Consider the following 13139-nt stretch of genomic DNA (forward strand, 5'->3'; position numbering starts at 1 on the left):
TTTTGAAATTTTCAGGACTAGTCTTTGGAAGATTTTAGGGGTTTTTGTCAACATTTTACCAAACATGTTCAGAATTTTTTGGAATATTTAATGGAAAATTTAGGATTTTTTTTGCAACATTTTTACCTTTTTTTGTCAGGATATCTGTTGGGAAAACATGGATTTTTTTGTCAGAATTTTGGGAATTTGTCCTGTTGAATTTAAACTATTTCTAACTTACAGAATCAACTTACATATACTAATGGTAATCCATCTTAAATCAGAGAGATTAATAAAACAAAATACTTTTGAGGACCTGTAACTTAAAAACATATCCAAATATTAATTGTAGAATGCCATATAGTTAGTAATTTTCATGGTTAACAGCAATAGAAGTTGTGAAACAAGGTTTATGTTATGGTGATTTCATGCTGACTCCTTGTTGTAAATGTGTGTCTCTCATATCTGCTGACAGCCTGACTTTGGACACAATGAAGGTTCACTAGCAGGACAATGATTCACATCATTTGTAGTAAAATCTGATGATGACACAGCCTGAAGATGTGTAAACACTGTTATATTTTTACCCTGCTGTGATCTCTGACTCTTTAAGGTCACATTTCCTCACACAGAGCTGCTTAAGTAAGCTTTTCTGTCTGCTTGAATTAAAACTCAATGACCAACAACAGGGATGGGAAGATATCAGTCCCATGACGGCAGGTCACAGGAAACATGTGATTCAGCACATGGAAAGTTTTCTGCATTGAGCCGAAGAGGGAGAAATAAGTTTACTGCTTTGTGTCGACATAAATATGCAATCTTAGTTGTTTTTCTCTTAGTTTTATCTCACTGAATAAAGTTTGGTTCCAGTTTAAAGGAGCGTGAAGGGATGTGGCTACAGTTGGTGTTATGTGGGTTGGATTACATCCCTTTTTACATCCAATGAACTGATTTTGCTTATTTCTTTTTTTTAATGTACTGAAAGTGAACCTGGATTTGAAAGTGATGTGATGTTACTTTCTGATGCCTGTTAAATAGGCATCTAAATGGCCTACTAAATGAACAACAACATTGATGCATTACTTAAGAAAAGGATACTTTCTTATCTTGAAATCCATTTTTTGTCTCTTTGTTATGTATTTTCATCTAGCTGCATTTGCAAACTGGCCATCCTTGGATTAAAAAACGCATCTTTAACAGTCATCCGTCAATCCTGTGCTCTCCCAACAGACTAGGAACTTTTTTTTTAAATATATTTTTGGGGCTTTATACCTGTATTATAGAGAGGACAGTCATCCCTACTATTCTGTGAGAATTTTGTTGACATTTTTTAAAAGTTATTCTCACCATTATAAATGTCCTCTCTATAATATAATAAAGGCATAAAAAGTCCCTATATATATATATATATATATATATATATATATATATATATATATATATATATATAAGTTACTCTATGGCAAGAGCCCTTGCAGTGAAAACTTGTTTTATATTAGAGACAAAAATCATGCTTTAAAACCCAGACATGGGCACAGGTTGTGAGCCATGCTTCCAGTTTTTTCATAATGAAACAAAAGTGGGAGGAAGTTTGTAAAGCATTAAAAACAACATATATCCGGTGCGTTTAGATGCCAACCTGCTACTCTGATACGAAACTTTCAAAAACTATTTGCAAACATAAACCTGCAAGCCTTTCTTGCCCTTGAATTGTGTTCTTTCGCCTTAAATTTTGAACTGCACCTTTAATATTTGGATTGTCTCGCGCTCGGGTTTGTCCAATTAGTGTGTAGGTGGAGCACAGGAGGAAACCGACCGGGGAGCGACAACAGACACGTTAGCTCTTTTTCAGTTCCTGGAGGAGAGAAAACCGAGTACTTTCACCTCCATACGCTGCAGAAAGTTGTTTCAGACAGTCGACAGAGTCTGGTGGTGTTGGAAGAAGATTTCCTGATGATTGAAGTGTCGATACCCTCCATGGAGAGGGAAGTGGATGAGTCAGGAAAGTCCAAGAAGGTGAGGGCGCGTTTCAATCTTTGTGAACTTTTCGACCTACTTCGTGAGCATATAAACACTGTATCTTACTTCTTGTTTTTTGTTTTTTTTTTACAATATCACTGGGAGGTTTCGATAAATTAACATTGCCTTTATAGTCAGGTAGCAAAGGTGAGCTAGCCTGCGACGCCAGGTGAGCCAGGTAACCTGCAGGAGGAGTGAAAGTGCTTCAGCTCATGCTTATATCCGGAGAAGGAAATATGAATGTAGCAATGGCGACCGTATTTTCTTTCCGCCATAAAAACTCCAATACTACGAGTATTTACTAATTAAATGAGTCATAATAAGAAATTTAACCAAAACTATCAAAGATGGAAAATGTTACAAAAAATATATGTGTCATTAAATGTAAGCAGGCTTTAGTAAAGTGTGTACTCGCCAACAGACCAAAAGTTAGTATGTTTAAAATTTGTTAGAATAGATGGTAGTTTTACACTAATGGTTGGTTGTAAAGTAGTTCTATCGCTCATTTTTACGTTTGTTCATGCTACCTGGGCACGCCTCCAATGTTCTTCTGCTTGTGTAGTTTCTTATGTAATGTAAATGTAGGCCTATATTAACTTAAGATAAAACTTTAACTCAAAATATACTTGAAGTGAAATTAAAATGTAATTTATGAGCATAGCAGCTACGGCTTTATAAAGTGGGAAGTATTTTTTTTTTTTTTTTACAAAAAATGACAAAATAACCCTCTTTAATATCAAAGTGAAGTCAGTTAAACAAAAATATGTATGTAAAATAAGTGATTGCATAAAGATTCTCCCCCTTTAGAGTGACTGACCTAATAAAACAGAGGTCCAGCCAGTTGGTGCTAGTGGTCAGATTCTAAAATGGGGATCACCTGAGTGCCGGGAATGTGTCTCAGCTGATTGTAGTAGACACCTGTGTCTGGTTAATCAATATTCCTGGCTACCGTTACACCATGAAGACAAAAGAACCCTCAAAGCAACTTAGAGGAAACGTTATTGAGAAAAGTATATGTCAGATTGTGGATACAAAATGATGTCCAATACACTGAACATCCCCTGGAGTTCTGTAAAATTCATCAACAAGAACTGGAGGGAATATGGTACATGTGTAAATCTGCCTAGATCAGACTGTCCTCACAGACTGAGTGACCATAGAGACTACAAGGAGACTAATGAGAGAGGCCACCAAGAGGCCTATGACTACTCTGAAGGAGTTAGAAGCTTCAACAGCTGAGATGGGAGAGTGGAAAAGAGAAAGCCACTGTTGAAGAAACGTCAGATTAAATCTGGATTTGAGTTCACCAAAAGGCTAGGAGAGTCCATGGTCAAGTGGATGACGTTTCTTTGGTCTGATGAGACCAAAATGGGGCTTTTAGGCCATCAGACAAGATGTCATGTTTGGCAGACATCAACACACCACCACAAACACACCATCCCCACTGTGAAGCACGATGGTGGCAGCATCATGCTCTGGGGACGCTTCTTGACTGCTGGCCCTGGAAGGCTTGAAAAGGTAGAGTGTAAAATGAATGTGGCAAAATAAAGGGAAATCCTAGAGAACAATCTTATTCAGTCTGCAAGAGAACTAAGGCTTGGGAGAGGACCTTTACCTTCAAGGCAATGACCTGAAACGTACAGCCAAAGCTAGGCAGAAATTGTTTAAAGTCGACAAGTTGAATGTTCTGGAGTGGCAAGGTCAACGCCCAGACCTCAGTCCAGTAGAGAATTTGTGACTGGACCTGAAAAAGGCTATTCGCACCTGATCCTTGTGCAACCTGACAGAGCTTGAGCAGTTTTACAAAGAAGAATGGAGTAAAATTAAGTTTCCAGATGTTCAAGCCTGATTGAGACCTATCCACACAGACTCAGTGCTGTGATTGCAGCCAATGGTGACTCTGCTTGAATGGTGAATATTTATGCCATCACTTATTGTACCCTACATATTTTTGTTCAGTTGGCATTACTTTGTAGAAATCTGTTGTCACTTTGACATTAAAGAGTTTTTGTCAGAAAGGAAAGTTATACTATCCATGATTGATTTATGAAATTAATAAAAGGGCAGAACATCCAGGGGGTGAATACTTTGTACAGGCATGGGACCTATTTTCAGCCTTATGTCCATTCAGCTGCTTTAGTGTGATTTTTATAGATATGTTTAAACTTTGGCCTGACAATAATTCGTTTTCTCTTTGAAGCTAGAGTAACTTATACAAGTTAGTCTGCAGTAAAAATAGAACAGGATTAAAGGATTGGAATGAAGGGATAAAAATTGTATTTAAATGGTAATAATTTCTCAGGAGTTTATTTTCCTCTGACCTCTGTATAAAAGGCTGGACATGAAATGTAATTTTGTTCCCTGACACATGTAGGCCTGCCTACAGACATGACTGGAAAAGCCCAGTGCATGGGTCCTCCCCAGGGCTGATAGCACTGATGCTAGCTTTTTACATGCTACAGAGGCAGCTTTAAATGAGATGTGTTGTTGTTGCATTGATAAGAATGATGAACATTTTGATTTAAAGAATAGAACATGGTTATTATGGCTTATACTTACAATGCACACTTAATCTGACATAGTCATACCTTATATTAGGATTAATAAACGTGGAGAAACACTCATTGAATTATAAAGAAGGTTAAAATAAATATCTTCTGCATTTAATTTTACTCTTTTAGTTTAATATGAAATTGTTCTATGATGAGCATTTAGTGGTGTGTTTGTGTACTTGAATGGAGATATTAAGAGAACAGTCACCTGGTTGTGAATTTGAAATAAATTGTTTCACACCTTCATTTAAATTTGTGGGAAAAAAAAAACACACTTGCCTGAGGAATTTACTCCAGCTGGTAGATCAGAGGAGGGTGGAGCCTCCGTAAGGTGTTAAACGTAAGTTTTAGGGACCAATTTACTAAAAACTCTGTATTTTACTTTGATAGACTAGGGCTGAACGATTTGTGAAAATTGTGATTTTTTTCTCCCTACTGTTGCGATTTAATATCAGATTATTTTGAGGTTCTTTGTTTTATGTGTTGTTCAACAAACACGAGCAATACATCATTCTGTATTATAACCAGCACAATATCAAATAAATCAAACTAGAGATGAAAAATTTGAAATATTATCTAATTGTGATTTTGGCACATATAACAAATTTGATATAAATCGCCATACTGAAGGGCATGCTAATATATTTAGATTATTCTTGTTTTGATTAAGAAAAGCATACACATGAACAGGTAAAGTAGTAGACACTTGAATGTTTGCATAATGTGTTGAGCAAAAAATCTCTGTTGCAAAAAAGAATCGTACCAGACTGATATTTTGACACATTTCCAGTCAAGGACATATTGCATTGTCTGCTATTTGAAAAATGATAAACTAAGACAGTTAACCTTATTCTTACTATAGACATTAGACATTATGAATAATATTAAACTAAACCAATATTAAACTACAGTTTCAATTTCTTAGATCAGTGTTGGACAACCACATCAGTAAATTTACATCTTAAAAACCCACAAGCCTCACCAAACACTGAAGTATTAAAAGGCTACAAGCTGTGTATTGAGTTAAACATATTGTGCAGTCTACAGGATAAATATTCAGTCCTGTCACACAACATTAGAGGAAAGTAAGTGATTAAAATGTGTCTATATTTTGAGCTTTGTCTCCCCCTGGTGGACAAAAATATTATTTTATGACGCAAACTTGAGTTGCAAGTTCAGTGAGATCACAAGTCCCAAGTGCCTGTTTTAGTTGTCTTTATGTCTCCCTTTATTACTAAATGAAATGCATCTATTAACAGTATTACGACCCTTTATGAACTCAGAGACAACAAGGTGAATGTTCTGGAGTGGCTGACCACGATTGATTCATTAAATCAATAAAAGGGTAAAACATTTAATGGGTTAAATGCCTTTTGTAGGCACTGTGTGTAACCTATACATCAATAATACAGTGGGTGTCTTTACTCGTTTTGAAAAGAACAACATGCCACTGGTCACAGTAAAACTTAACATGACAAACATTAAATTCTCTGAATGACAGTAATTCCTCTGGTGTGTTTCTCCTTTTTATGTGTCTGCAGCTTTTCCGAGTTGAAGTCTTGTTTAATGAGAGGAAACATTACGTGCTCAGGAGGAGCAGCGAGTTCCAGGCTCTGCACAGAAAAGTACGTTTGTGGTAGATTAATCATCATTGTTAAAAAGTGTGACACCAACCGCAAGATGAAAACAGGGAGTCATAAATCTGTCCTACACAGGTGGTTAAAAACTTCACACAAATCCTTTGTTATATTAGCCACTATATGTGTTTCATTCAAGCTTCATATTGTTTTCAGCTCAGGAAGATCATCCAGACCCCTGACTTCCCAAGCAAAAGGAACCCACACCTGAGGACCAAACCACCAGAGCAGAGGATGCAGGAGTTGGAGGACTACGTCCAGGTATTAGTCCAGAAGTTACCACAATGAAGAGGAAGCCTCACCTGAAACACAGCAGAGTTATGTTTATGATGTCCTTTTACAAATGGATAAATCTTTCAAAGCAGGGATTTCCCCCTAAATTAGCTTCCACTCAAAACTAATTTTTACTCAGTTTTTAAACATAGAAGTATTTAACAAGAAAGGCAAGCAAAATAAATTCTGAACAGCAGTAAATAGTGGAATATTTTCCCTTCAAACATTTCCCCTGATGAACCACAAACTTTAAAAATAAAAATAAACATTGGCATCATGATAAAAGGATCCTGTCTCTGTCTGCCAGGAGATCATCTATCAGAATGAAGATGTGCCTCAGGTGCTGCTAGACTTCCTTCACGTTAAACACTTTCACACGGGGAACAAGATCAGCAGCATGGAGTAAGTCCTTCAGCCCGAGATGTTGGCCATGTTTCTATATTTAGAGACTCTATTTTTAGATTGGGGGCAATGCAGCAACATAATAAAAAAACTTTTTTCTCACTGTGCTGCTGCAATGCGTCTGACCCACAGCATGCCCAATGGTAAATGAAAGAGAAATGTGCACAGATATAACTCTGCATCACTGAGTGTTTTAGGGTTTTAATCTTAACAGTAAATCAACATTATAGCACAAACTAAACAAGATTTAGTATGAAAACAAATTTTAAAGATTGCATATATTTTTAGGATCAGGCAGATTAGCTGAAATTTTTGTTATAAAACGAAATTTAAAGCATTTAAGTAACTTTTTGTACCATGCAGCAGTTTATTAGTATTTATAGTGTTAAACATGTATTTTCATCTTTACTTCTTAGCCCCTTTTCAGGAAAACTCACTCGTGCTTTAATTTTCAGATCACTTGATGAACTGGACAGTCAGGATGACAGGTGAGATTCCAACTACTACTTCACCTTTTACATGTATGACACTCTTTTTATTCTCTCTGTTAACAGATGCAAGTTCTTTTAAAGGGGATTTCCTTTTTCCTGGCAGCCCAGTTATTTCAGTGATTGCAGGCACAATACAGAGTCTGTGTGTGATATTAACCTTACTTCAAAATACTTAGGAGTATCTAAGGAAACTATAAAATCAGTATGAAGAACGATACGTGCTCAGTGCATTTTTCATGTTTTTAAATCTTCAGTCAAGCCAAAAGTAATACCATTGTATCAAAATCATTGTTTCAAATTTCTTGCATTTAAAATTTTACCATGGATACAGACTCCTTTTCAACAGCCTGAAAATATCCTTGAAGTAAGAAGTAGGAAGGCAGTCTGGCTGTAGACCACTATTTTCAGGCTCTCTGTAAAACTAAGAGCGGCACCCACTGGTTGATTTCTGCAGCAGGCCAAAACTTTGTTGTTTGCCTGATTACTCCTTATGTGGGTTTAAAAAATACTTCATATTGGGTTAGGTTAGGGTAAAAGGAGCCAGGGCACTGGCTAGCCTACACTACAAAGCCTACAAAACTGCTCAAGCTCTGTCAGGTTGCACAAGGATCAGGCATGAACAACCCATTTAAGTCCAGCCACAAATTCTATGTTGGATTGAGGTCTGGGCTTTGACTCAGCCAGAACATTAACCTTGTTGTATGGAAAACCATTTCTGTGTAGCTTTGGCTGTATGCTTCGGGTCATTATCTTCCTGGAAAATAAATCTTGTCCCAAGCCATAGTTCTCTTGCAAATTGAAAATGATTGTCCTCAAAGTTTTTCCCTTTACTTTTCGCATTCATTTTACTCTCTACCGTTACAAGCCTTCCAGGGCCAGCTGCCAAGAAGCTTCCCCACAGCATGATGCTGCCACTACTGTGCTTCATAGTAGGAATGGTGTGTTTGTGGTGATGTGCAATGTTTGGCATCAGCCAAATATAGTGTCTTAACTTATGGCCAAAAAGCACCATTCTGGTCTCATCAGACCAAAGATCTTTCATCCACTTCACCATGGAGTCTCCCACATCTTTTGGTGAACTCTGGTCCAGATTTAATCTGAGTTTGCTTCAAAAGTGGCTTTCTTTTTGCCCCTCTCCCATAACGCTTTGACTGGTGACAAGTCTCTCCCAGCTCAGCTGCTGAAGCTTGTAACTCCTTCAGAGTAGTCATAGGTGTCTTGGTCTTGGTGGCCTCTCTCATTTCATTTCTTGGTGATGGAGTTAACTGAACACTGGGGGATTTTTAGCCCCATTGAATATTCTTTGTAACCATCCCCTTATGTATACTTTTCAGTAACCTCATGATGTAATGGTAGCCAGGAATACTGATTAACCAGTGACTAGACCTTTCAGACATAGGTGTCTTTATGCTACATTACTTGAGACACAGTCACTGCACTCAGGTGATCCCCATTTCACTAATTGTGAGACTACTAGCACCAGCTGACTGGACCTCTGTTGAATTTGGACAGCTACTCTAAAGGGGGTTAATATTTATGCAATCACTTATTTTACCTTACATTTTTTTTGTTTAATTGAGATTTCTTTGGAGAAATCTGTCCAAAAAGGTTTTTTAAAATTTTTTTCTGCCAAAAATATAGTCACTGTAGTGAAGCAAATTTTAAAAAGTAGTAATATGGAGATTTAAAACCTTGCAAATGGAACCAGACACACAAGAAATGTATTGACCTGTCCCAGGCAGAGATGTAATCAGTGATATTGTCCTTTTTCTTTTTCTTTTTTTTTTTTTCAGTTATCAGCTACCACATCAGCGAGTGTTTGGATTTTTTCAAGATCCGTATATCTCTGACTGCACATCAGGTAAGACAAGCACACTTCTTTTATACAGCAAAAATTGTTTTTAGAGGTGCATTTTGAACAACAGCACTGTAACTCAGCTCAGCCTCCATTGCACCTTAATATATTCATATTTATCCTGCATAGCATGAATTTGGTTTACCTGTCTATTAAATTGAAAAGAGAGCACAGCTCAGCCAGCAAGAGGGGATCACTTCATCTCCCCACTGTGCTTCTGTGACATTCACTGTGAAGGTGAAAGGTCACAGGGATGTAAATATCATGCCTTGAAACAGGACACTAAAGAAGTCTGAAGTCCATGCTGTCTGTGGTGCATTTCCTGTTTGGTTCTGTTATTTCGTTTATAAGGGGATAAAAAAGGTCTACAGTAGAACTGGCACTTTGGGTCCTCACTGAGCTTTTTCAGGAATTCTATTGACGGTTGCTTGACTTCCGGATGGCGTTTGACCCTCTGGGGGATTCTGGAGCTCTGAGGGATCCCAAGTTTGCTTTTCCAGCTGATTTCTGCCCTGTTTTCTGCTACAGAGAGTGCTGTGAAGAGTGGTGGCTCCACCTCTGACTTCTTCCCAGTAGATTCTGGGGTTGAGGCAGGGGTCCTTGTGCAGACTCTTAACTTGCTGAGTGAAGCTGAAACATTGGGAATGCATGTCTCCTGGGCAAAAAGAAAGATCCAGGCATTCAAGGAGTCCTTGGGCGCTGCCATTGAATCTTTGTGGATGGTGAGAGTATGGAGCAGTTCATTTATCTTGGCAGTGTAATCCCTCAATCTGCTAACTGTGAGGCTGAGATCAACCACAGACCTGGACTTGCACATGGGGCAATGGATTCATTGGGCACGACTGTGTGGCACTCCTGGTATCTGAGCATGCCCACCAAAGTCCGAATCTTTTGGTGTACACTGACTGATGGGCAGAGGCGCTGGCAGGACTCCTTTGTGACGACTCCTCTCCAGTGTATTTGTGGGCATTTTTTTGTAAGACCGTGTGTCTAATGCTGATGTGCTCAGGAGAACAGGGATGGGAAGAGTCAGATAATGGATACAGGAGTGGTGGCTGTGCTTCTACGGGCACCTGGAACGCTTTCTGGGCCTGATCCAGCTCACGCAAGAGGATCTGGCTGCAGACCTTTACCATTAGGTGACCTTGACTGTGGGATGGAAAGTGACATACATTACCCAAGCCGGAACCTGAGTGATGTACTGAATCACATATATTTTCTGCTCACCATCAGAGGTTATAGTTAGTGGCTATTTTTCACAATAGCAGAATTGTATGAATGAAAAACTTACCAAAAGGGATAAATTTGAATTTAACTCACCACAAACTAAGGAAAACCCAAAGAGGGTTAGGGTTAGGCACCTGAACCCTCAAGATTATGGTTATTGTAAGGGGGAGGGTGATAAAATTGAAAAAAAAAACACCACAAATTAAGGAAATAACCCAACAAGGGTTGGTATGTCACTTCCTGCCCCATGGTCAAGGTTGCACCGTTGTGGCAGTCTGCACCAGATGAGCCCAAAAACGCCCCACCAAAGAGGTGGGTGCCACAGATGCCTCTCAACTCACCTCATACTGGGTGCCCAGGACCAGCAGGGCCAGGACAGACGTTTTAGGCAGCCGTGTGCATGAGCCTGGCCCAGACCTGGAAGGCCAGGCTAGGGCAAAAGGGCAAAAGTTGACATGGCAAAGTGCTGAACTGGCATATGCTTCCATACATAACCTGAGTATTAAAGTGTTAAAAAAAAAGAAGTACAAGACTTTATGAGTGTCTAAAACCTCAGCTTTGTCTTTCAGATCTCCCTGATGTTGTTGTGGATGGAGTTCTTCAAGGTTTTTATCCACGAGACATCCGTGTCACCTTCACTGCACCGACCATCAACGAGCCAGACCCTTCTGCTTCTATAGACGAGGTGTGATATTATAGCATGTAGGATGCTGTGTTCTTATAAAAGAACATTGTATAACCAGAGCCATAAAGATGAGAGAAAAAGTTTACAGTTGCATACTTCCAGGGAATAATAGCCTAAACCAGGTCACTTTATGGATAAAGTCAGCAGCCGCAGCAGGATTTAAACCTTAAACCTTAGTTTTGCTGGTGTCATACCTCTTCTACTGCAACTTTGACGATCTCATATTGAAGAAAAACACCAAAGTTCATCTCAAACTTACTTAAATTAGTTAGAAGTTTAAGTCGGCTCCTTATTTTTTTTTAATGAGGACTAATAAATGTGTTTTTTAAAATCTTTTACTGCCTAGTTTTAGATTGTATGGATATGTAGAAAAAGACTTGACTTTAATGAATGCAGAAAAGTTGTGGGTTCTTTTTATATTGACATTTTTAATGATAATGTGATCCAAAAATACGTGCAAGTTAAGAAGGTCTCAGAAAACCTTTGTGGTAACTACACTGGAGTTGGGTTGATGTAAAATTTCCAGTTTTAGGTCAAACAATCTTTGATGCCCTGGGCCAAATACGGGTTTTAGGGGTGGGATTTTGTAGCAGTTTTTGTCCAAGTTGATGTTTCTGTAATGCTTTTGTATTATTTTTTTTAATAATGTGATTATAATAAAGATTTTAACATAACAGCTGTTTTTTATCCTCTGAGAAAATGAGTTGTTAAACAAGATAGTTAGCAATCGTCTACTAATCCTTGACAAGTTGGAGAACAAAGTTTTCTTTGACAGCTTTGCTTCCGTTTGGCTAAATACATTTTTAACAGTTGGAGCTTCTTTCTTCTTCATTCTGCTGAAAAATTTTGTTTTTTTTAAATACGTCAGATACGTTGCTAAATCTTAATAATGAAAACTTAACCGTAAATCTGTGTACAAGTTGAAAAATTCCTGACTAAATAAACAGAAATCAACATTTATCCTTTCAAATCTAAAGCTTCACTGACTAATTTACATTAAAAAAATACAGTGTTATTTTGCTTTTTTGATTATGTGGATGTGGACAGTCAAATAAAATTGATGGCGACAAAAACTAATAATCTTGTCATAACAACCAGATAAAAAAACATCCCTCAAAGAGCCAAGCCTCTTAAAACCAGTGAAAGACAGAGCAGCACAGGAATGACTTTAGCATGCCAGATTATCTGAAATATCTGTTATCCGGTGGAAAAAGGTGTCCTTTTTCTGCAGCCACACCTCCTGCAGCCTCGAGTGAAATAGTTTCACAAGCAGCAACAAGCAGACAATCACATGTATGCCTGAAGGAGAAAAGTGACAAAAGAGGTCAGGGTCTCTAATTCTGTTTTTTGTTTGTGGTTTACAGCTCTAATTAGGAACCTGTTTGGCTTCTTTCAGGATGTTTTCAGACGTGCCATGAACGTAAATTTAAAACTCCCGAGAGGAACTTGAGTTTGGTCAAATTTTGAACAAAGTGGAACCTTTTATCTCTTAACTGATTTTGTCCTATATATAAGGATTTTTCTTCTTTTAAAGACTCATCCTGCTTTACTGTAACAGTCCAGTGTATGGTCAAGAATTGTATCCTTGTAAATTGTCAAAAAAAGAAAAAAAAAAATCTTTGTGCAACCTGCTGTTGATGAAATAAGCTCTTTCCAGGGTCCATTCCTATGACTATGCTGTAATGAAGCTCTGCTGTGACTGCATCCTTGGACATTCCTATTAATTCTGCAACGTCATAATATTAGTGTCATTTCATAGTGCGTTACAGAAGTTGGAGAGAGCAGGAGCTCCACATACAAAGACATAGTTAGAACCCCCATGACATTCATATTAATAAATAAATTCATAAATAAAAATTCATATTACCTTTATGTTATGTTTAAGTCTTATTTTATATCAATTTATGAAATATTAACTGAATATAATTATTCTGAATAATATATATAACATAAACCATGCGTTATATGCAAAAAACTATATAATCATATATAATACTATAAAAAGATGAATATCTAATA

The 13139-nt window shown here is 37.7% G+C and overlaps 1 protein-coding gene across 1 annotated transcript; it reads left to right on the forward strand.

The window, feature by feature from the left end:
• Positions 1–1756: 1756 nt before the first annotated feature.
• On the forward strand, positions 1757–11454 carry snx22 (sorting nexin 22). The gene is made up of 7 exons (XM_041795803.1): positions 1757–1995; positions 6092–6175; positions 6344–6448; positions 6768–6862; positions 7318–7350; positions 9147–9214; positions 11005–11454. The coding sequence occupies exons 1-7, from the start codon at positions 1933–1935 to the stop codon at positions 11124–11126; spliced, it is 570 nt and encodes a 189-aa protein (XP_041651737.1). The 5' UTR covers positions 1757–1932; the 3' UTR covers positions 11127–11454.
• The last annotated feature ends 1685 nt before the right edge of the window (positions 11455–13139 follow it).

The sequence above is a fragment of the Cheilinus undulatus genome, linkage group 9, assembly GCF_018320785.1.
Source record: "Cheilinus undulatus linkage group 9, ASM1832078v1, whole genome shotgun sequence".
Classification (NCBI taxonomy): Eukaryota; Metazoa; Chordata; class Actinopteri; order Labriformes; family Labridae; genus Cheilinus; species Cheilinus undulatus.